Genomic DNA, 25799 nt, shown 5'->3' on the forward strand with positions numbered 1-25799 from the left:
CTTTGAAGCTATATATATATTCTTTTGCAGTGAGAATCCTGGGTTTTCAAGGATACAGGGATAGTAAAATTAGAATATCCTATAATTTTTCATTTGCTTTTTCCTTCATTATGTACATAGTAGATTCGGGTTAACAGTGATAAGGTCTATCAATAAAAGCTTGTTAAATAAGTTATGGTATATACTATGCAGCTACCAAAAGGTGCATGTAATTTTTAAAAAGGATGAGGTAGCGCTTTATAGTCTGGTATGAAGAGATCTCTAAGGTCAGGTGCAGTGGCTCATGCCTGTAATCCCAGCAATTTGGAAGGCCTAGGCAGGTGGATCACTTGAGGCCAGGAGTTTGAGACCAGCCTGGCCAACATGGTGAAACCCCATCTCTACAAAAAATACAAAAACTAGCCAGGTGTAGTGGTGTGCACGTATAATCCCAGCTACTCAGGAAGCTGAGGCAGGAGAATTGCTTGAACCCAGGAGGCAGAGGTTGCAGTGAGCTGAGATGGCACCACTGCACTCCAGCCTGGGCGACAGAGTGAGACTCTGTCTCAAAAAGACAGAAAGAAAGAAAAGAAAGAAAAGAAAAGAAAGAAAGAGAGAGAGAAAAAAAAGAAAAGATCTTTAAAATACATTGTTAAGTGAAAAAACAAGGTTCAGACCAATGTGTATACCATTCATGCAGGAGAGGAGCTGGAGGTGGAATACAGACAGATATTGGTTTGTATCTGACAGTTACTTTACCATCTTCAGCACAAGAGCTTTTTCTAAAATGTGCCATGGCAAACCGTTTGCCTGCCTTTTTAACATATACCCAGCAGGAGTCTGACCCCCTGACTTGAGAGAAAGTAGAATTTCAACCATAGCCTTTCTATATTTATTCTGTGTTAAAATATTAAGTTATTGTTAAAACTTTCAGTATTCACCATTCCTGGGTTTAAATTTGAGATTATAAAGGGAAACATAATAGTGTTCCAGCCCTTTTGCTAATAAGTGCCAAACCATGAAAGTTGCAATAATTGAACCATGTCCTCAAAATCTTACATTTGTTTTAGTTCCCAAAAGCCCTCAACACACTATTCCCAAATTTGGACTTTGTTGTCAGAATTTCTTGTATTGAAAACAAGGATAAATGATGAGGCCAAGGCTCAGGTTTGTAAAAGCAGGAGGAAACAGAGGTTGAGGAATTATTTTCAGAGTTTATGTTTCCATAAAAATCACAGTTGTGAGGGGAGACACACCGTAATGGGCAGCGGCCTCGGTGGAATGTTATAGTTGGCTTGTGTACATCTCTTCGCTTCTGCTACTCAAATACAGATTTCATAGTAATATGTTGGCATTGCCGTTATGAGAAAATCTAGGCTCAATCAAGCCAATTTGTAAGGTGAACCACTTTGTAAGATCTCAAGGAGAACCATTCTTACTGGTAAGAACAGATACCTCCCTAAAGTCACCATTTCATTTTTTGCCTCCAAATATCTGGCTTAGGAGTGTAGATATAGATATACCTCCTAGAAAGCAAACACTCAGAAGATCCTGTATATTAAAAGAAAGATTACTCTCTAATTGAAGCTGTCTCTCTCCACTCGAAGAACTCAAGAAACAATCATATCTTGTAAGTTAGGGTTTGAAAGAATCATTCTAAAAACATGCCATCTTGCAGCACCGTATTAGGGTATGTCACAGAGAAACTTGAACCATTTGCTAGCACCTGCTAAGAGCAGTGTTCCCAGACTAGTTGATGGGGGCGTCTGGGCAGCCCTCTTCCTGGAAGCACTTCCTTCGTCCAGTTTTACAGACTCACCATGCAGTCTTCTATATTCTTCAGTCTCTTCTTATAGTCAGATGCAAATGGTCAGACTGCAGCCTGAGACCACACTGTAGGCTTCAGTGACCCTGATTTGTAAGCCATTTAAAATATATATATATATATGTATATGGTTTTTTTATCTATTATAGATATTTTACATCTGTGTAATATATATTTTATATCTATTAGATATTATATATTTTATATATAATATTTATCTCTATATGATTCTATATATATCATTATATCTATGTACATATAGAGATAATAATATATAAAATATGTAATACACATAACAAACAATTCATATATTTATATATGTAATATATAATTTCAGTTATTTGTTATATTTTAAATCAACCTGAATAACTCTCTAAAGAGAGAGAAACAGAGAGAGAGAGAATATTTCAACTCAGTGAAATATACACATGAAGTAATCCCCTTCCCCCACTGACCACTGTTAACTCTGTTGAGTCGAATGCTTTCTTTCTCTCTAGTACTTAGCAACCATAAAAACACCTCAGTCTTAATCCACAAATGTTTTGTCACTTTGGGTCCTGAAAATGTTATTTCAGCTATTAAAGATTAGTCATGTGCATGTTTTAAATGTTCAGCTCTTGTTGGAGTTGAATCCCTGAAGAGCCTGGGCCCGTGGTCCCAGCATTCGGTGGGGTGGGGGTGTGAGGGTGAGATCCGCCTCTCCCGCTCCCGCCTGTCTCTACTCGCAGTTCTCTGCCACTAGTGTTTGAAGGGGAGGGAAAGAAAACATTTATTCTTTTGACTAGTCAAGACAAATTTTCCCCTGGTGGAAAAATTTGGACTGGTGGGCTGGAGTGGCTAGAGTCAGAGAAAACCTTACCCCATGAGATAAGACACTCCTAAAGTCTTTTCCCTAGAGAGGCTGCCTTTATTATGGGGAAAGCTGTGGGTGTATTTCATGATAATAGTGCTTTCCCTCTCCTTGTCAGAGCCACAGGGAGGCCTTTTTTTTTTTTTTTTTTTTTTGGCTCTTCATGAGGAGTTGAAGTAGGTAAAACTGGTGGGGTTGAAGTAGGTAAAATTCACGAAGTGTGAGGGGCCACCTAATAATGGCCCATCCTCAGGAGTGTCTCACTGTCAAGCTAACCCACATTCAGCTTCCAGCAATTTGTCAAAAGTATCATTTAAGTATTCTTACCAGTTTATGGTTTCCAAGTGAGCAGATCTCTCAATGAGGACTCTGGACTCCCCTGTCTCCCCAGATTTCTGGGTGGCAATTTGCTTTGCACCCTCAATTCTCTGAAGAGCCCAAGAGCAATCATTATTTTCACTTTGCTCAGCTTTTTCTTGGACACAAGTGACAACTTTCAAGCTCTTTACAAGAGAAAGCTGAAACTGGAAATTTCTAAGTCAATTTTGAATTTAGGGGAAATGACTTGGGGAGGAAAAAGAAGCCTTCAAATGGAAACCAAAGAAGGCTCCAGATGATTTTTCCATTATTTCACAAATGGAAAAACTTACAGAGTTAATTCAGAGTGGTGAAATCTGCCTATGAGTCTGACTTAGTCCTTATTTTAATTTCATCTGGGCGGCCCCGAAGAGTGATGACATTGTTGATAATTATTGCAAGAATGAGACATACGTTTCGAAGATCTTAGCTATATTATTCCAAAATGCCAAAACAAGGGAATATAGCTCCTAAAAAGTATCTCATTTTCACTAAAAAAGCTGAATACTGTTCTCTACCTCCTAGAGATGTCCTCAACTGAAATAAGAAAAGGGGAATTTGAAATCCGAAATGTTGCAGCATTTATTTCACTCCTATTGTCTTAAAACTGTTTAACTCGTAGAAGTTTTGCTTTTTCAACAAGATGAAGCCCATTTTGGCCAGGTAGCTTATCAGAGTCTCCTTTAGCCTCTCACACTGCTCTGCACACAAGAGACCTTCATGAAATCCTTACAACAGACTGGATGTGGACTTGCCTGACTTTTTACCGCACTGGGTTGGCAGGAGTTGTGTCCGCATCTTGCTCGTCATTCTTGTCTCTTGGTTTAAAATACTGTGTCTTGCAAAAGGCTTCTGTGAGCAAGTAGTTGAGGAAAAAGAATTACCCCCTTTCAAAAGGGTCTGAATATGGTCTTTCGTGAGGCCTATTACAGTACCTTATACTTCATTATAATCTACCGGGGAGTTATTGTGCATCTTTTAATGGAGGCTAAATTCATATTTTTCATTCACCTGATTAGTATTTCTGCATTGGCTCTGGTGCCAAAAGGAATATTTTCCCTCTCTGTTTCTCCTTTTCAGTAGTAATATAAACATAATACAAGGCAGTAGAAACAGCATCCGCTTTCCAGAAACAAACAAAAACCAATTACAGTCAGTCCTGAGGGAAGTCTTTCATGGAGAAAGCCAAGAAAAGCAGAGAGAAAGCTGAATGCCTCTGCCTTTATCTGTCCTCCCTGCCTTACTGCTTTAGGATCACATTGTCACAGCCTTATTTGGATTCTTTCATGCTCAGGTAGGGAGGAAGGATTTTTATCAACATGGGATTGATGTGTCAAAATCTAGAAAATTTCATTGGAGAGGGATCCATGCCTTTTGGGGCTCATTTGTGATATGTGTTTTCTGGCTATAGGGCCAGCCATGGGGCAGCCCTAGGAAGCAAACCGAGCAGGTCAAATGCAGCCCCCACTCTGTGGTGTCCTACTGTCTCCCTGCCTTGCCTAGAGCTCAGCAGGAAGAGTACCCAGGAGGATATGGTGTGGGGAGTGACAGGGCTGGGTGGCACCTGTGGCAGCCCTGCCAGCCCTCTGGCCACTGTGACTACTCTTCTGTATGGGTCCTGGGCCATTGCTCTTAGATCAACTCTTGCCCTTTGGTTGTGCCTTTGGGCTGGTTTTCTTTCTTTGACTCTCACGGATACTGCAGTGCTGCTTCTTTCCCTCTTGCATTTAACCTAATCATTTATACAATCAAATTCTTTTCCATATTTTTCTGACTTCTAGCTGGAGAGAGATTGGATGCGGGAGGCTCTCACCTCCCTCTCAGCAGTGGCCCCGTGTCATCTCTGGTGGTGGCCATATCTCTAGGGTTCTGGGACACCTGCCAGGATTCCAGTTCCCACCAGGACACCTGGCTCAGACCCTGGTCGTGCTTCCATCTCTCTCACCCTTTGCTTGAGGGCTTCCTCCTTTGCTAATATTGGGACTATGTCTCACAGTGGTCTATTTGGCTTCTCTAATTTTCCTCCCCTGGTGCAGTACTTCCCACATTAAATTCCCTCTGTGGTAAATAAACTGAGTGCTTTCCATCTCCTGGCTGCCCTGGACTGCTACTCCTCTCCCTGGTCAATTTGTCTTAAGCTCTGATGGGACAGTTCCTTAATGCTAAATGTTGTTTTATTGTTACAAAGCTGCTTTTTAAAAAGTTAATTCAGACCAAGCATGATGCAGGATGCTAATGTGTAATCTCAGTAGGTCACTGTGAATATTTACTCCTGGAAATTCATCAGGACAAGTCTGATACCTGATGACCTAGAAGAGCTTAGTTGCAATTTTCTCAATGAACTTGAATCAAACAGAACACAAAAAGAGTGGGCCAAGATGTCTCTAGAAGGAAACTACAGGTAGATGGGGTAATTGTACCAGCAATGGAGACACTGGAGTGAAATACACCTGGAGTCAACTCTCAGCAATTTCACTTATTGGCTGTGTGAGCACAGGCAAGTCCCTAGGTGTCTCTGGCCTTAGCTGTCTCCGTAAACAATGGGAGTCAGAATACAGCAAGGAGATACGTGTAAAGGAGCATGTGTGGGCAACATGCCCCTAGGGCTGGCTTTCTGTCTTTGTTTCTCACAAATATCATCGTGCTTTTTGTCTTTCATTCTCCTGTTTAACCCAAGAATTCATAAAATGACATTCTTTCCCTTACTTTTCTGTAGTGCAGCTAAGGTGAAATTCTCAAAAGAAACTTGACTTGAAAGCCAAAGGAAACCAAAAAGAAAGTAAATAAGCTGACACAAAGGCAATAAAGCTACACTTGTAATGCAGGGGTCCCTGAACAGGCATTGGCCAGTGACTATTTCCAGGGGCCTGGCCTGCCTGTCAGGCTTGCCCTCTCTGTCTCAAAGCATTTGGCTTCTAAGTGCCAACATAGTTCTGAGAATGTGGTATATTGCCTAACTGAATACAGTGACCCCTTCAAAAACGAACTCCTGTTCCCTCAAAATAAAACCTTTCCTGCTTTCCCCTGCCTGTGTTCCTTGGAGGTTTTATTTAAATAAAGGGACTATCTCCTCCTCAAGGCATCCTCCATTCCTCAGGTTGTCCCTAAGCCTAAAATCTTTGAGCCAGAAAAGGTTCTGAGAATTCTGCCTTTCAGCAGATGAAATGGCCTCTTGGTACTGGAACTGGTACTAGGATTATGTTGCTAAAAGACAACTTTGTGTACATTTACCTCTTTAGAAGTTGCAAATCAAAGAAAAGTATCTTGAAGCTTGATACTTACTTGCTTTAGTAACACTTTCTTTTCAAGGTTCCAAGGAACAAAAGGGAGCTGTCCAACAAAATAAAGTTGCCTAGGGACCGCTTGTTAGCATTTTGTTAAAATATAGCCATTTCTGCAGAAACAAATTAAAAATGCAATATTCAAATAATGTTTCATTGCACCTACTGAAGAATAAACATTTATCCCCAGTCCTCAAGCATGGGCATCTTTTTGACCTTGGCTCTGGCAGCCTCTTAGAGACCACTGCAAAGGAATGTAGATTTTTTCACTGGAAAGAAAAGGTGAACTCAGAAACGAATCCCATACCCATCTACTCTAGGCCACACCTATCTGCATCTCTTTCTTCCAAGACAAGAAGAAATGGCTTTCTAACTATTATTTTCAAGAAACCAGAGGTCTTGACAATTTGATACAGTCAGGGGAAGTCCTAGACTGTAAACCAACCTGTATAATAAAAAGAAGTGAGAGGCTTAAGAACCTGAGAACTCACAACTCAGAAACATGTAGCGTGTTTTAACTGCATGTTTTCAGGGTCCTAGTGTATGATGGTCTCACATGTTTGAACATTTCTCTAGGTTATAATACCACCAAATAATTCTTGTCTTCTTTGAGGTATCAGGTGCAAATACAGGGACTCTGTGAGCTCACAGTCCCTCTCCATCAGCAGGTCTGCCATAACGGGGCATGGGCTATTTCAGGGCAAAATCAGTCTCTGTTTAAAGCAACTGTTGAATTGAACTAGAGTGATACTTCTTCATCTATGCTGGTTCTAAACTGTATGCTCCTAAAATACTGTAATATTGCTTGACTTCTGTGCTACAGTGATTTCAAGAGGGAAAAAAGGTCTACCAGATGCCAGCAAGGTGATGAAAATGTTTAAATAAGTTAGTTCAGTGAGATTTCAGCCATTCTAAATGCATATGTATCTTATCTATGCTGCTATTTTCAAGTTTAGTATTTTCTCTTTTTCCTTAATTCTGTTATAAAGCATAAACATCAACCTAATTGAAACTTATTGTTGATTTAAAAGAAGGTACATATTTACACATGTATATTTGTATTTAGGTGCATACCCTATTACATATTGACTGTTGTTTCCCCCATTGATTGATTTTTTATTAGGACTAGAGGGAAAACTTATCAATTTATTTTCACCGTAATGGCTTCTATTTGTAGACGGTAGGGTTTTTGGTACAAAGCATCATAATCTCTGTCAGTTTTCCATGACTGCTAGAACAAATTACCACAAATGTAGTGGTTTAAAAAACACTTAATAACCTGACAGTGCTGTGGTTTAGAAGTCTGAAATGGGTTGCACTAGGCCCAAATTAAAGTGTCAGCAGGGCTGCATTCATCTGGAGGTTCTAGGGGAAATCCTCTTTTCATTGTTTTTCTCCTTTTCCTGGAGGCTGCTCTCATTCCTTGGCCCTTGGCCCCTTCTGTCTTCAAAGCCAGCTCTGACTTCTCTGCTTCCCTCTTCCATCTTTTAAGCCTCCTTAAGATTACCTTTGGCCCAGCTAGAAACACCAGGATTATCCCCTTGGTTTGATGCTTAACTTAAACATACCCCTAGAGTCCCTTTTGCCACATAACCTAAAATATTTGAAGGTTCTGGGGATGAGGACATAAACATTTTTTTTCTGTTGGGGGGAGTATTATTCTGCCTACCACAATCTCATAAGAAATAAATGTGCCATCTTTTCTTACCTTCTGGAAGTGGCATAAACAGCATTGTATTGGTGGTTCTGCCACTCTCCTTGACTGGATACATTTTCCTCCATTTGAAATGCCATTACCAGATTACTTCAGTGCAAGAAAACAAAGCGATTTCCTTAAGACTAGAGGGGCTTAATGTGTAGCTGTGTGGCAAGTAATTTTTCTGGGATTGTGTTCAATACCTCCATCTGAAGCGTGTGGTTAATATGCCAAGTGCTGTGGTTCATGCCTGTAATCCCAGCACTTTAGGAGGCCAAGGCAGTTGGGTCTCTTGAGGCCAGGAGTTCGAGGCCAGCCTAGGCAACATATATAGACACCCATCTCTACAGAAAAAAAAAAAAATTAACTGGGCAGGGTAGTGCAAGCCTGTAGTCCTAGGTACTTGGGAGGCTGAGGTGGGTGCATCTCTTGAGCCTGGGAATTCAAGGCTTTCAGCTTGCAGTAAGCTAGGATCACACCACTGCACTTCGGCCTGGGCAACAGAACAAGACTGCATCTACTTAAAAAATAGAATGTAGATAATCACATGCACTTTCTCTAGAGCCTAGAACTGATCTGGAAGTCAAAGAGTCCTGAACTCTGTACACTTTCTTCTACTTTGTAGAAGAAGGAGAAGTGTACTAACTGCCTCAGTGGGCCCTAGGAGCTTGAGTGCATAGATCCACCAATAAGTCTCATTTTAAAATTAAAACTTTACTTCTAAAAATACAAATTGCAGAAAAAAGAATCTTAACTACACAAGAGAGAGAAGAAATATCTCATTTCCATCCCATATCAATACTTTATTCCCACCCCTGGAGATAGGTCATTGTAATCTCCATTTATGTTTATCTTGTTTTGCTTTTTCCTCTGCTCTGATGTTTGTTAGGCTTTGAATGGATATTTATTCCATCTTCTCATGAAGCCTACAAACATCTAATCATTCCTATCTATTTGGTTTTTCATTTTTAATAATTTATATTTAAATCTTGGCAAATTGAATGGTCTAATTTTGCCCTTTGAATGCCTATGCATTCAAGTTCTTTAGGCAGACTTTATCTCTTGTTTTTTTAAATTCTATTTTGAGTTTTTATAAAAATGGATGTTTCTTATTATCCCCCAACCCATAATTTTCTTCAGTGAACTTTTTGTTTAATTTTCTTTTGCTTTAACATTTTATTTTTCAGACACCTCTCATTGAACCTCACGTTCCTCTTCGTCCTGCTAACACCATTACCAAGGTAATGGGCTGTAGGTGGGTTGATGAGCCATCGAGCTAGCTTCTTAAGTACCTCTGGAGGCAGTCTACGTCAGGGCATCACATCAGGAAGCCTCTGATGCATTTTCTAGAGAGAGGGAATATTCAGTGTTTCGGTTCTCAACATAAACCAGTGACATGTCACATAAGTGAACAAAATAAATGTATTGAGTGAGTTACGTTTTCCAAGCCAGAGTCAGATTGGAAAGTGGTTTAAGGATTTGTTTGGTTTTTTTCCCTTCTATAAACACTTCTTTCTCCTCCCCTCCTTCCACCTGATTAAAATCCAGGTCCCTTCAGAGAAGATCCTCAAGGCTGGAAAAATTTTACGAAATGCCATTCTCTCTCGAGCACCTCACATGATAAGGGATAGAAAATACCACCTAAAGACATACAGGTATGTGTGCTAATTCTAAAGGCAGTGCCCTGCTCACATTCGTGTTTAGGGAAAATGGAACAGAAATGCTTCTCCCTGTTTTTCATATGGGGGCAGCCCATTTTGTAGTGGCTTCAGGTTCTGGAAGGTTAGGTTTGTCTTAGATCCCAGATTAACTGTGGTTGTTTAATTATCCTGAATATTCCCAGCACCTCCTAAACTAATTTGCTTGGATATTGGTTTAGTTGTGATGAACAAAGAGGAGAAAATTTTTCTTATTTCTGTTTGCTAGTGACTTTTAGGAAGCCTGGTAGATTTAGATCACATTCAACCAACATAGACTGCACACTTATTTATACTAAAAGACCCGTGCCAGGTATCTTTCAGTGTATTCACCCATTTCATCCATGTAATACTGCCAGACGTGTATGACCATTTTTCAGATAACAAAACTGAGGCTTGGAGAAATTAGCTATGCTTGTCCAAATCACAAATCAAGTGAGTGGCAGGACCAAGATTTAAACCAAAGTTGGTTGATTTCCAGATTCAGTGATCATTTCATTCATTCAGTCATTCACTTATTCTGCAAGTTTAGAACTTACTGGGTGCCGGGCACTATTGTGTTTCAAGCCCTAAGGATACAGCAGTGAAGGAAATATGTGAAGTCCTTTACATAGCTTATTTTCTAAGGTAGGATTCCATCCTACCATGCATATAGTAAGATACACAACTCTGCATCACATATATATTCATATAGAATATGAATTCCTAACTATAGTTCTCAATGGAGTTAAGAAATGACCAAGATAAAGACTGAGGTTGCATGGTTAGCTGAACCTTCTGGGATGACTGAACCATGGTGGGCCAGTTAAGAACTCGAGTCTAATCCTAACTTTTGATTTTATCAATTCAACAAGTGTTTAGGAACTAGAATTGCCAATATGTGGCACACAGCCCTTCACTGTCTCTTCCCAAACCCAGGGTTAGACATAACAGCCCTCTTTCAGCAATCAGTGAGACTGTCTTTCCCATCTAGCCCAGACATGACCTCAGAACCCATCAGCATTGGCATGAGTCAAAACCTATTTGATTCACATGAACCAAATTCATAAGACACACTGAAAATCTAGAATACAAATTTCAAAGTTACCAGAAAGGACGTATGTCTTCTACCAACTATGACAGAACCTATAAAGGTTCTGGTTCAGGAATTTGAGCATAAATACGTGCTCAGTTAGTTAAATGTGATCTAGATCTGGTACTGTAGGGTTCACCTTAAAGCAAATCTACCGGGTATACATGCCTCCAGATCCAGTTTCCCTCTCAAGGACAGAGATAGAAAAAATACATTGCAGATTCTTCCTCTTCTGATTATTTTTTCTATACTCCATGAAAACTAATACTCTTCTGCTTGCATTTGGCATGAATATGTTGAAAGACCAAAACTGACAGTGTGTTACATTTAGATGGGCCCCTTGTTGACAGAATTTTGGAAATGAGATGAGACTTGAAGTACCTTAGTCTCATCAGTAGCACATTCCACATAAGACACATTCCATCTCTTAGGAGAGATTGATCACCTAGCCCATTTTATGTTGATATTAACTACCTACTATTTTGGATGTTTACATTTGTAAGTCCTCCAACACTGGAAGTTGATTCTTTTTCTAGTCTGTGGCCCTTTTATTAGTCTGTTTTCACGCTGCTGTAAAGAACTATCTGAGACTGGGTAATTTATGAAGAAAAATGGTTTAATCAACTCACAGTTCCACAGGCTTAACAGGAAGCATGGCTAGGAGGCCTCAGGAAACTTACAATCATGGGAGAAAGCCAAGGGGAAGCAGGCACATCTTACCATGGCAGAGCAGGAGAGAGAGAGAAGGGGGAGGTGCCATACCCTTTTACATGATCAGATCTTGTGAGAACTCACTATCACAAGAAATGCAAGGGGAAAATTTGCCCCCATGATCCAGTCCCCTCCCACCAGGCCCCTCCCCTGACACATGGGAATTACAATTTGAGATGAGATTTGGGTGGGGACGCAGCCAAACCATATCAGGCCCCCTACACACTGCTGTAATTTTAAGAAAAGTAAAGGTTAAAATCAATCAATCAACCAATGTGTCACATGTCCTCAGAGAGTTCAATGTTTTAAATTCATTCAGGAGATATCAAAGATCTCATATGGTTAAAGGACCTTTTTCTTTTCAAAGCTTCATTCCCGCCCCCCCCCACCTCCCCAATTTAAGATGTGATTTCGCTTTGCCAAGTATTGACTTGCATTAGGGAAAATTCATTAAAATATGTCATGTTTGATGATAGATAATGGAAACTAGAAGTCAGAAGCCATAATCTCTTCCATGCTCCATCGTACTAAGATTTTAAACCCCTAAAATATATGTGTTATATCTGTTCCACACCCTGTGACACAAATTAATGATCTGCTGGGAATAACCATTGGGCTCAACTGGAAGCCAGAAGCATGATTTCTTTTTTCTGCAGGACACTCTGAGTTCCTTGTCCCAGATCTTATACTTGCCAGTTTCATCCTCTCTCTCCCTCCTGCTCCTCACTCCATTATATTATTGCCGCAGTATTAGGGGCTGATGCCTCTCCAGGTGCAGCATAACCCCCCGAAGTCACTATCCTAGAGGTCTGCTGTCAATTCTAAATCATTTAGTGATCGTTAATGGAAAGGTTACTTGTGATTCCATCAGCTGCAAGTGGCACAGCGGTGTGTCTTTGTTCCCTATGCTGACTGCAAGATTCTTATACCCTCTGTAAGGACTCATCAGATGCTCTGGGATCATCTTGAGTCTGTGTGTTTTTCTTCGTAAAGACAATCATTGATAAAAAGCCAAATGAAATTGATTTTTGTGTATTTTTACATGATTTTTACCATTAATCAATTCTCAGGAAAGCAACATTCTGGCAGATCTTATGTTTGGTTTAGAATGATTTATAAATAGGTGACTGTAGCCCACTGAAGCTCTAATGTGCAGGTATAGCCTGTAATAAGGGCAGTCCTGGAAATATAATGGTCTTCCCAGTACATCCTCCCTGTGAAATATTCTGCGGTGAGGGTCAGCCTCAAATCAAGTAATCCCACGATTTCTCTGATAGATTTTAGAAGGCCAAGATTAAGATGATTAGAACTGGAAAAGGCTTTAGAGGCCATCATTTGCTCCTCCTATTTTTTTATTTTTTACAGGCAAGAAAAGTGAGAACCAGAGAGTTGAAACCATGTGGCCAAAGTCACATAGCTAATAAGTAGCAGACCTAGTGCTGTATCTCATGTCTCCTGCCACTTCAAGACTGTTCCCAAAGTGGCACAGCACCATGAGCCTCCTCCAGTTTCAACTAGAGAGGAGCTCCCTAGCCCACGCCCCAGAGGTGGTACCGTCCTTTGCATGGGAGGGGAGGTCACCAGTGACTCAGTCCCAGCTGCAGGCAGCCAGCTGCTCTGTGACTCCCTGCCTTGTTCCATCATCCCTTGGGATTGATCCATTGCTAGGACTTCAAGATTCCATTTCCTCTCTTGAAGCATCATGCCATAGACCCCTGCCCTTCTCTCACCCCATGGGCAGTTTCAGTATTTCCTAATGTGTGTGTGTGTGTGTGTGTGTGTGTGTGTGTGTGTGTGTGTGTGTGTGTGATTATGCATTTTCCAACTAATATATGCAGTTTGCTTAACCAGTCCAACTCACCACAGAGGGGCATCTTGGGGATTAATGTGTGAATATACAGAAAGCCAGAAATCATTTGGAGCTCTTCAGGTGACAGGTTCTGGAGAAGTGCTAATACTCATTACACAGAACTTTTTCAAAGAGATTTGCATCACTAATTGCTTGTTTCTCCCAACACCCCTCCAAGGAAGATCAGTAGTATTACTTGAAAATATAAAGTGCTATATAATTTTGCACTTATACAGCACCTTTCATGGAGCACCTCTGAGTGCCTCATAAACATTAACTCACTCTGCACGAGACTCAGGTGGAGAGGGTCTGTGTATTTTGCTTTTCCTCCACCTTGCGCTGAGATTTTTCTGGGACCGGCTCACCAGGACAGAGTTTCTGTTCCTCTGATTAGCTTGCCAGTCTCCCCCTCTAGCGACCCTCTGGTCCCCCCTCATGCTGCAAGTTGTAATGCTTTCATTTAGCCAGCCTTGTTTTAAAGTTCTGTCATGAGCTGAGTAGCTTTTTTGGCTTCTATTGGCATTTGAGAACCTGAAGCTACCGTGTGTGGTGGTTTGTTTGCCATGAGACCTCTTCTGGTAGGAGACCATTAAGGCCTTTGGTAGGTTCTCCTCTCAAAATCCATCTCCCATCCTCTGTCTGAAAAGGGGTGCCTTCCCCACCCTGTGTGTCTCTCACTTCCCCTTAGACAATGCTGTGTGGGAACAGAGCTGGTGGACTGGATGATGCAGCAGACACCATGTGTTCACTCCCGGACTCAAGCTGTTGGCATGTGGCAAGTCCTGTTAGAAGACGGTGTTCTCAACCACGGTAAGATGAGCCTCAGTCCCTGGAAACCTCTCAAGAAATGCTAAGTGCATTTCTTTGGGTAAGTAGTTGCTGAACTCCCAAATGGGCAAGAAAGAATTACGATCCTTTTAGGGACCTGCAGAGCTAGCATCTTCATTTAGCAATACAAATGCAGCAAGTAGATGCTATTGATTGCTATATTCTACCATTGTACCTTCCTAACTTGGGAGAACATATGAAAGGAAAATGAAATTGCAGCCCGAGTGCATCAGTTCCAATTATGTTTATTAGTTTGCATTCACGGTTCATTGATAGTGTGATTATACTCTGAGTAGTGCATAGCAATCCTGATGCAGGGACAGAATGAAGAGCAGTGAAGTGTGTGGCTGGGCTGATGACATGAAAGTAAGTAATGAATTCAGAAGCTGCCTTTTAACTGTGCCACTGTCTGGGAGAGCCAATTTGTATACCCACAGGATGACCATATTTAAAATCAAGAATGTGCTCTGCAGTTGTGGCTCTTGATAACTGCAGGGGCTATAATTGAGCGGAGTAGCTCTTCAGGACTGGTGTGTAACTCTGGCCAAACTCTCATGCCATTTGTTGAAGACACTTCCAAACAAAATATTAAATCATTCATTTCATTTACCAGCACCTGGGAATCTAGAAATGGTTTTGCCAGTGTTTCTCATACTTTAATGTGCATACATATTGCCTGGGTCTCTTGTGCAGATTTGGACATAGCTCATCTGAAATTGACTCAGAGTCTGCATTTCCAACAAGTTTCCAGATACTGCTGCTGCCGCTCCTCCAGGAATCACACTTTGAGCAGCAAGGGGTCTACTGCTTCTCTTTACCTTTTGAGGGTGTTGATGCTCCCTCCTGAAAAGGGGCTCAAGGCTCTAAGACATGTCCGTGAGGGATTCTGAGCCGCATTCATTGTCTTTGTCCTACCAAGATCTAAATTCTGTTTAAAGGAATAAGAGGAAAAAACTTTTAAAAATCAGATCTTGAAGAAAATTACCACAAAATCCTTCTAGCAGTATAAGATCTAGAAGCATGGTCCGGTCAGCTTTGTTCAAACAACTAACTTTGTACTAGCACTTTTTTCCAGAGTGTAGACAGAAATGTTTATGAACAGTACATATAGAAGGAATAATATAAATTCTGACAAAGCAGATATTTTTTTAAAGGCTGTACTTTCAAAAGCCATGAAACAACATGACCTGGCAGTTGGTTCATTTCCTGTTTGGGACACAGGTCCCACCTCCTAGAAAATATCAGGAAGGTGATTTCTGCAGGTCAAAGTGTTCATCTCAGAAACGCTGGCAGGCCCTCAAAGGGAGTCCCACGGAGGCCCAGGAGATGGGTGGGTCTGAGAGGGCTGTGGTGTGCATGACTGCAGCCCCGAGGTCATGTCTTCCAGCTGCACGGCCTGGGCAGGGCAGAGCGAGAAGGGTGAGGAGGCGGCTGACTTTGCTGCCGCTTGGCTTTCCTGCCCGATGCCCTGCATTTGTTTCCAGTGAACGGAGCTGTGGGGCCAAAGTGCCGCTGCTGACACGTGCTTCCATGTTTCCCATAGTGGACCAGGAGCACCATTTCCAAGACAAATATTTATTCTATCGATTTCTGGATGATGAGCACGAGGATGCCCCTTTGCCTACTGAGGAGGAGAAGAAGGAATGCGATGAGGAGCTCCAGGACACCATGCTGCTGCTGTCCCAGATGGGCCCCGACGCCCACATGAGGATGATCCTCCACAAACCGTGAGTGAGAGCTCGTGGCTCACCCCTCCAGGTCCCGAGGCTGCCCAGTTCATAGATGTTCTTGGGAGAGAGGCACAAGGCTGCTCTCAAAAGCCCTGGCCATCCCCCACAGCCAGAAGGGAGCAGGTGAAGGGTGCCACAGCAGTGCGTGTCTCTGTTACTTTATTTTTTGTGTTTGGCCCTCTTTTCCATTTTCATGAGTTAAAGCTATAGAGATTGTCAGCAGTTGGCTGAGGCTGTCAAAACTGAGTCCCCATATTAAATGACCTTCGATCAATGACAAACAGAAACTGCTCTCTTTCTATGTCACTCTGCGGCAGCACCTTTCTGCCTAATGCAACAGGACAGAGGTCATTAGAGCCACAGCCTCCATGCCCCTGCCTCCATTCATTTGTTCCTTCACTCATTCAGCACATCCTCTTACCCTCCTCTGAGGCTTCTGTTCTTCAGCTTAAAGGCCCATTCTTCTGAGCATGCTACTACTGCACTGACCCCGTCAAGGCCCCCATTCAGCTGCTGAGGCAGTTTCTCCCTTCTGTCTCAGCTGAACCCACCTTACCATCAGGAGCAGGCGGCCACCTGCAATTGAGGACTCTGAAATGTTTAATCAGATCCGCTCAGGAAGAATGTGTTATTCAGCCCCGTTCGATGTGGGGCACTCCGTTAATTGCTATGGGGCATGTGAAGAAGCATACGCTGTGGTCCTAATCCTCAAGGAAACCTTTTCAGTAAGGAGTGACTTGGCACTTGGTTCCAAAACCACCACACAGGCTTGTGTTTTTCAACTGGAAATGAAGACGCCCTCTGCCCCGCAGCCAGCATCGGCCAGCCATGGACGTCAGCTCTGAGTCATGCTTGGCTGACCTTGGTGTATTAGTCTTGACAAGGGCATTACGCATTACATGTCCTGGGTGTCTGCTGGGTACTTTCCAAGAGTGAGGTGCCCCTCAGGCCAGCCTCCCCAAAGGCTGCCCCTCAGACCAACCCACAGTAGCCTCTCTGCAGGCATTTTAATCTCCTTTCCCCCAGATTCTTTCACTTGCCCTGATTCAGGGTTGTCGCCTTTGTCAAAATTTTCTTATGGGTAACACATGACTCTCCCGCACCATGTGTTTCAAAGGCCTCCCCTCATCCCAGCAGGTACCATCATCCTTAACTCTAGAACCATGGTCTTTGCCTCTGTAAGCCACAAAAACCTTTCTTCACATAACAAGATGAGCAGGAAAATCCAAAACATCAAACAAAGCTAGAGCTTCACTGACATTAGCAGGAGTGGGGTCCAAACCTGCCCAGCCAATGTATGCTTTCTCTGCCCTGAAGGATCGTAGAAGGCACGAGACAATCCCTGGGGACTGGGAAAGTCAGATGAGCACCACCATTTGAAGCTGTGCTTTCTTTCTTGTCCCCTCTTGTCTCACTGTCCTTCCTTCATATTTCCTCATCATTTCCTGGGTCCATCCCTTCTGCTGTCCTCCTTGCTGCCACCTGCATCCAAGCCAACATGTGCAGTGGTTCTGAATCAAGCCCTTAGGGACAGTCCCCTAAGGGCTGTTGCCAAAGCTCAGGAGGGGGGCCACTGCTAGCACTTACTGGGCGGTGGCTAGAACCCAGGGCTGCCAAACACACCACAGTACCTAGGAACCCAATGCAATAAAGTGCTGTCCTGAGAACAGTGCCCCTGTGGAGAAATGTTACTGTCAACAACATTATGAACTTCTTAAAGGCAAAGACAGATCTCATTTTACCGTATTTGTTCATTTATTGAGCAGCTACCTTGATCTGGATACTATGTTAAGTGCTAAGGCATTAAGGTAAGCATTCAACAAGAAGGCTTCTCCTCCTTGGAGTTTTCTGTCTCGTGCAGAGGGCAAACCTTGAGCAACTACTTATGCAAGCAATCATTTAATCACAGCTGCATTACATGCTACAGAGGAAGATGTAATGTGTGTTAGCACAGCCTAATGTGAAGGAGGGTTTAACCTGGTGTGGAAGTTAATAAGGCCATATCCCTAGCTCTGTACTTTACACCACGTAAGCCATCAGGAAACCTTTGCTGAGTGAGTGAATGAGTGAATAAATGAATGAAAGTGTGAATACGGCTGGGTGCAGTGGCTCACACCTGTAATCCCAGCGCTTTGGGAGGCCAAAGTGGGCAGATCACTTGAGGTCGGGAGTTTGAGACCAGCCTGATCAACATGGAGAAATTCCATCTCTACTAAAAATACAAAATTAGCCAGACTTGGTAGCAAATGCCTGTAATCCCAGCTACTCGGGAGGCTGAGGCAGGAGAATTGCTTGAATCCAAGTGGCGGAGGCTGCAGTGAGCCGAGATTGTGTCACTGCACTCCAGCCTGGGCAACAAGAGCAAACTCTGTCTCAAAAAAAAAAAAAAAAAGAAAAAAGAAAGAAAGAAAGAAAAGTGTGAATACCCAGTTCCAGCTAATGTTCCCTCAGCTCTTACTTGCTTCAAGGGAGGCAGATTTGCCATGTGATTCACAAATGTTTTTGAGCATCTACCAAAGAGGTTAAAAGAAAAAAGCAATAAAATGGCTCCTGCCTTTGGGGAGTTTATAAAATCAGTGGGATAGGAATTCCCAGATTAGATTAAGATCCAATAAATATCAATTGAGTGCCTGCTGTATGCTAGGAACATTCTTGCTAATTGGTTGATTTACCCTTCAGAAGAGACTTGAGAGCTTGTTTCCATGAGTCACCTTGGGAGAATTGGGAGCCCCTGTTTGTGCTTCCTTTTATTTTCCATACACCATTGAATTGCATGATCCCTGGGAGCCCAGATTCTTCACAGAAAATTGCATTCCCAAGCTTATTGTCTTCCATCCTATTGCTAGTTGTTAAAGTACAGGTTTTACAAATATTCCAAGATACATGATTTTGGATGGCCTTGGGATTTTCTCATCTTCTTAGGTTTTGCAAAACTTTGCAGACATTGGAATTGGGCTGGCACTTCTGGAACACTTCAGTTTTCTTTCTACCAGAATAATAGCTCCTGAGAGATGGAAAAGTGAAAAATAAGGAATCTAATTTTAGAAGACAGATATTCCAACTCTACATGTACATACACACATAGCCCCCCCCCCTTTTTTTTTTTTGATCTGCTAATAATCTTTGGAGCTACTACTTCATTTAAGTGGAAAGCAAACAAGCTTAGTTGATAAACAACTGCCAGCATCACTGCTGTCCTTGAAGGGCCCAGCCGAGCACTTCGCTCCTGGAGGCTGAGGGCATGTTCAGAGGTCCTGGAGATGTTGACTTTTTACTGCCCAAAGTCCTAAGTCATTAACAAATGAGGAGGCATGAGATACATTGAATTCTTACTGACCAGGGCAGGACCCTCTGACTTTTAGACTCAGCACAGCTGCATTTTATAATAATCACCACTGCCAAAGAGGTTGCAGAACTCCGATAATTACTGGCAAAGAAATAACACAATATTCTTTGATGAGAAGATTACGTTGAGAATTTGATTGTATAATGAAGATGTTGCTTTGAAAGGTACTTCCTATTGTTCTGAATCTGAGACTTGCTAGCAAAGAAAAAAAAAAGTGTCACTTGTTTTGACAGGCTACTTAGAAAAATTCTCTGTTTATTACATTAACTGCAGCATTTTAACTGTCAAACTATGAAAGAATGTTCTGTAGTTTAAAAAACAGAATAGAGCTTCAGGGGAAATTTTTTGGCACACTCTTGTTGCTATTGGTATTGAAAAAAACATACATTCTGCATGTGAAATTAGCTTTTTATGTGGTGGCAGACAGAGTGACTCACAATGCCCATCCTGGTTTCGCAGGTGCAGACCTGGATGGCATTTGGGGGCAAGTGCTACAGAAGGATGACAGTTTGACGGTGCTGTTGCTGTAGCTCCAAGACGGGGCCATCAAACACAGAATGAGCTCTCAGAGCTGATTGTTTTGATTCTGCTTTGTTTATAAATCTAAAAACAAGAGGTTACCCTACAGCAAGTAGATATAATGGAGACTCTTACTAGTAGAAATGTGCATTTTGGTTTTCTTTGAGCAGGTACTTTGGTTAGAGAAACACATGTAAAATGATCTGGAGTGACTAGGTAAGCAGAGTATTGTAAACTTGAGGCCAACTGTAGATGAAAAAGGGGCTTCAAGAAGACGGGATGCTCTGCTATACAAGCCTTCCAAACTCTCCTTCCAAGTAGAGTGAGACGTAGGCTCCAGTGTTCAGGATGGTCGATCAGAGACCAGCCTAAAGGTGGGAGGGCAATTAAGTAGATACTGTTTCCCAAATCGAAATTTAGCTCTGCAGTTCTGAAAATGCCTGACAGCCTAGAAGCCTAAGTAAGCTGAGAAAGAGATAAGTCATTTGGGCCTGATCATAGAGAAATATATATATAAAACATTAATTGTTGGAAAGTTGGAAAGTCTTCCAACTGGGTCAAAAACACAGAAACTGGAGTTTATTTATGTGATAAATTAATATTTCAGTTGCCCCTGGGATTTTCCCATCTCCCCAGGTTTTCTGAAACTTTGTAATCATTGGAATTGGGCTGGCAGTTTCTTCTTTTGCCTATTCAGTTTTCTTTCTGCTGGAATAACAATTCCGAGTGATGGAAATGTGAGAAGTAAGAAATCTAATTTTAGGAGACAGACATTCCACCTCTGCATGCACATACACACATGCCCCATTTTTTTTTTTTTTAATCTGCTAGGAGTTACTACTTAATTTTACTTTAATGGAAAGAGAACAAGCTTAATTGATCAAGAACTGCCAGTACCATTGTTGTCTTTGAAGAGACCAGCTGAGCACCTTGCTCCCGAAAACTGAGAGCTTATTCAAAGGTCCTGGAAGTGTTGTTGTTGTTGTTGTCTTTTATTTGTTTTTTGTTTTGTTTTGTTTTTTTACTGCCCATACTGCTAAGGCATTAAGAAATATGGAAACATGAGATACATTGGCATCATATCAAACATATGCTATGAGGCGTAAAGTTGAAAGACAGCAATTTAAGGTGGATTAAATGTCATAAAGGCAAAATACTGTGAGTGGGGTTGGGGAGGGTATTGTTTATCCCTTAATTGGCTGTCCTAATGCAAGGCTGTCCAGCAGAGGCTGGGTGGAGACCACCCCACTGCTATTCCATTCCACCCACTTGCTCTAGAGGGTGCATGAGAGGCTGTGTATTTTGTCTTAATTAGCTGCGCCTGTTTTAATAGGATCTTTATTTGTCTAAACCGTTTTCCAGGGTCTGGAATTTGAAATCCTGGTAATTATAGGGGGATTTGTTTCCTCAGGGGATTCTAGATTAGCAAGTCTAAAATTGGTGGTGGTTAGGGATGTGTCATGAGAATGTCCACAGTTACCAAGTTTATCTCATATGCTAATCAGATGAGAAGAAAGGCTGGACTGTAAGGTCCTAGGCTTATGAAGTAAGACAGTCACGTGAATCCTTCCTTCGCTGCATGGCGACCTTCGCCTTGGCCTTTACTGGAGAGCTTTTGGTGTCGCAAGTGAAAACTTGTAGAATTTACCTAAATGATTCCATTACGTGGGTCATTTCTTTGCCTTTCCCTGTAAAAACAATTTATTCTTTTTTTTTTTTTTCTTGAGACAGAGTCTTGCTCTGTCACCAGACTGTAGTGCAGTGGCACAATCTCGGCTCACTGCAACCTCCACCTCCCGGATTCAAGCCATTCTCCTACCTCAGCCTCCTGAGTAGCTGGGATTACAGGCACACTAATATTTGTAATTTAGTAGAGACAGGGTTTCGCCATGTTGTCCAGGATGGTCTCAATCTCTTGACCTCGTGATCCGCCTGCCTCGGGCTCCCAAAGTGCTGGAATTACAGGCATGAACCACTGCGCCTGGCCCAATTTATTCTTACTTCTTATATCCACATGACCAAGAAACCAACCACTGGATTGCTACCTTTATGATTCAGATTCAGGAGAGGGGAGCATGAACTTAGCTGCTCATCTACAGTTTAGGGTTTATGATGAGGTTGCCTCAAGGTTTTAATGAATTTTTATTGTTAAAGTCAATCTCTTAATTGGAGAAAATTTGGAAACTACTGACAAGAGTTAAAAAAGAAGGAATAACACCTGCAATCACATGTCTCAGTTAATTACTGTTAACATTTTGGTGCCTATCCTTCTGGTTATTTTTTAAATCCTAACTTTTTACATATCATAGCATTCTCTCTTAAAGTTAACTATTCTTTAAGGATTGAACTTTTACATAGATGCAGAGTAGTTTATTCTCTGAATGTTCTTTAATGCATTCAGTTTGTGATCATTGGATATTTAGGTTGTTTCTTAAGCCCTTTCTATTTTTCTTTTCTTTCTTTCTTTCTTTCTTTTTTTTTTTTTTTTTTTTTTTTTTTTTTTTTTTTTTTTTTTTTTTTTTTTTTTTTTTCTGAGACAGGGTCTCACTCTGTCATCCAGGCTGGAGTGCAATGGTGTGATCTCAGTTCACTTCAATTTCTACCTCCTGAGCTCAAATGGTCCTTCCCCGCTTGGCCTCCCAAGTAGCTGGGACTACAGGCGTGCACCACCATGCTTGGCTAATTTCTTAGTTTTTTGTAGAGACAAGGTCTCAATATGTTGCCTAGGCTGGTATTCAATTCCTGAGCTCAAGCAATCCTCCCACCTCAGCCTCCCAAAGTGCTGGGATTATAGGCATGAACCACTGGACCTAGCACCTTTCTTCTTAAAAGCAGCAAAAAAATAATGTTTTCATACTCTTGTTCCCAGAACAAAGAAAGGGCTCCTAGCCGGACAGGGGCACAGGTGGGGCAGAAAGATGCTGGGGAAGTTCCGCAGGGAACTGTGAACTGTTTCACACTGAGGGAGTGACTGGCTGGAGAGTTAGGCTGAGGTCAGTGAGGGCATCTGCCATGCCCTCTGTATACCTTGGATATTATTTTATAGCCATTTGGGGCACCACTGAAGAGTTTTAGAGGGAGGTGTGGTATGATCAGATTCACAGTATGTTGGTTTCTCTGCTATCGCCAGAGAGTAGATTGGAGGGGCCAACTAAAGACAGAAAGCCAGATACTGAGTTTTATGAGATGATATTTGTTATAGTTTGAAATGACAGCCTTTGAGATACATGTGTTTGACCAAGAGTCTTCTGAATAAAGTGAAAATACTACTGAGCGCAACAGCCCTGGGTTCTATTCTTGCCAGTTTACCATTACATCATCTAACATCTTCAGGTTACAAGTCTCTTAAGGCATAAAAGGAATTCAATAATACCTCCTTGCCCTCTCCTTACTTCACAATAGATTGGAAATGAAAACATAAGTGCCAACTGAATTTAATTATAGCTACCATTTATTGAGCATATATGTGCTAGACACATAATTAACTGTGCAAAACAGTTAATTGAATTCCTTTAACAAAACTCTGAGGTAGCTGCTTAATATTACTCCCATTTTATGGACTAGGAAACAGAGGCTTAGGCTGAGTCATTTGCCTATGGTTATCCAGAAAGCACTGGACTCAGGATTCAACTCAGGTCTGCTTGACTCTTGAGCCTGTGCCCTACCACCTGCCACAGTTCAAAGGGGCCTCACAATGGACTCATGGGCTTAAGCTTTGAACATTGGTAAGGAAAGGTGTCATGGAAATCCAATTTAGAATCATTCTTACAAGGCCAGGTACAGTGGCTCACACCTATAATACTAACACTTCGGGAGGCCGAAGCATCCAGATCACTTGAAGCCAGGAGTTTGAGACCAGCCTGGACAACATGGTGAAACCTCATCTCTACAAAGAATACAAAAATTAGCCAGGTGTAATGGTGCATACCTGTAATCCCAGCTCTCGGGAGGCTGAGGTGGGAGAATCACCTGAGCCTGGGAAGTGGAGGCTTCAGTGAGCCATGATCTTGTCACTGCACTCCAGCCTGGGCAACAGAGCGAGACTGTCTCAAAAAGATAAAGTAATTATTACAAACTAATCTAATTTCATTAAATTTTTACCATATAGACCAGAATGGAGTGCACCATCTACTGTGGAAAACGTGCTCTAGCACGGGAGGTTCCCAGGCATGCTACTAATCTATAATGGGTTAAGATGATGATGAAGATTATTTTTTCCTGGGAGAGTTATATGCTTTTGGAACCTATAATTCTTTTATTTTTATCTTATATTCTGAGTTTTACTATGTATTGCCAGGAGCAGAATCCAATGGGCCATATGGGTCTAAAGTTTTAAAATCCATTGTCAAACTGATAGCACAGAAATGAAGTGCTTTATAGTTTTAATTGCCATATGATTAGGGTTGCCAGGTTAAATACAGGATGCCCAGTTAAACTGGAATTTCAGATGAATAATAATGTTCTGATATAAGTATATTTCATGCAATATTTTTATTTGCCAAATCTGGTACCCAACTTATAATTAATCTGCCTCTCTTCACAGCTTCCTTGAAAAATTGTTGGAAAATTTAGTCCAAAGATCATGTAAAAACTACTGGAAACCCACAGCTCTGGGAAGAGTCAACTTACTCCACAGCAACCCTCTAGCCAGAACCACAAACCAAACTTAATCACTAGTATTTGAATACCACTATATAGTTTATACAGCGATCTCACATCCGTCCCCTCTTTGAGCCACTAAAAAGCTCTGTGAACTAAGCATGGCTGATGATAATCCACTGTGTCCTGACAAAGAAATTGAGCTTAGTCAATGCCAAATGCCTTTCTTAACATCACACAACCATATATATGGCTGAACCAGGAACTGATCCAAATCTTACTCCAAGTTCAATTTTATTTCTTCTTTTGTTCTTTCATGGACAATATTTTTTTCTCTCAACTAGGTTGCTTCAAGTGTGTCCTCAGTAGTGAATCTACTGAACAAGCAGGGAAATAACCACAAAATATGAATAATCTATGTCCCTAATTAATTAAGAATTGACATTTTGCAAGGAAAAAGTAATAATGCATTCATATAGGACCTTCTCAAAAAACATTTGCATTTTCCATCTCACATGTGTTTTTCATCCTCAAAGGCAACCAGTTACACTATCTGACTCCATCCAAATTTATTTGTTCTTCTCAACTTGCTGCTTAGGTGTTTTAAAGAAAAATATTGGTACTTGTGTCTTTTAAAAGGTTTAATGTTAAACTCCTTGAGTGTTCTTGTAGTAAACACTTTTGCTGGAAGAATGTTGGGCACATTCAGTTTCTAAACATGATGAAACCACATTGTCCTGAAAACACTTAGTACTCAGAAGCCATGATTTACGGAACCCTTATCCCATGTCCTGACAGGGATGACTTCATTTCTCACAAATATTCATGAAGCTTTTGCCCTTTATTGCAGTTGTGGACTGTATTCATTTCTAACTTCACAAAGCAGGAAAAGATCGCTGCGTACATAAGATCTGCTATTAGAACTAGAAAATGAACTTAAAATGTCCTTTTGGGGGTTAAAGATAAGGTGAGGGGGTGGTGGCATGGCAGGAAGCTGAGCGGTCAGAGCTGGGTAGGACACTTTAAATGTGCAATCACCAGGTTCCTGGGATGTCGCTGACACTTAAGAAGCAGGGGTCCTGAGAGGTGAAGCAAAGATAAAACATGCTTTGCTGGTTTTGCTAGACAAGGGAGTGCAAAACCGCACTAAACTTTCCTTTAAGGGAAGTGGAAGAGTAAGACTTAAGATCTTTGAACAGTGTTGGAAAATGGTCCAAGTTTGGGAAAGGACTTAAAAGTCAGAGAATCAGGTGGATTGTGATGAAGCGTTACATCAAGAATAAAGCAGCCCCCCATCTCACACACGAAAAAGAGCATTTTTTTTAAAACCCCGAAGCTTCACTATGGCTTATATAGGTATTTATAATGTTGACTTCTCTGGGTGTTTTCCCCTTGTACCAAGGTCTGCTGGGCAACAGGTCTAGAGGACTGCGTTATTTGCTTTTTCACCTGCATATTTT

The 25799-nt window shown here is 41.6% G+C and overlaps 1 protein-coding gene across 6 annotated transcripts in view; it reads left to right on the forward strand.

The window, feature by feature from the left end:
* The window catches only part of RAPGEF4 (Rap guanine nucleotide exchange factor 4), a 323726-nt gene that overhangs the window by 222147 nt on the left and 75780 nt on the right, over positions 1-25799 (forward strand). For 4 of the 6 annotated variants that reach the window (XM_017538228.1, XM_017538230.2, XM_037741904.1 and 1 more), the window contains 4 exons: positions 9176-9229; positions 9537-9643; positions 14006-14127; positions 15689-15872. In XM_017538228.1, the coding sequence (XP_017393717.1) occupies positions 9176-9229; positions 9537-9643; positions 14006-14127; positions 15689-15872 (467 nt within the window). The remainder of the gene's footprint in view (positions 1-9175; positions 9230-9536; positions 9644-14005; positions 14128-15688; positions 15873-25799) is intronic. The other 2 variants (XM_017538229.2, XM_017538231.2) reach the window with 1 other exon arrangement.

The sequence above is a fragment of the Cebus imitator genome, unplaced genomic scaffold (assembly GCF_001604975.1).
Source record: "Cebus imitator isolate Cc_AM_T3 unplaced genomic scaffold, Cebus_imitator-1.0 Scaffold110, whole genome shotgun sequence".
Taxonomy (NCBI): domain Eukaryota; kingdom Metazoa; phylum Chordata; class Mammalia; order Primates; family Cebidae; genus Cebus; species Cebus imitator.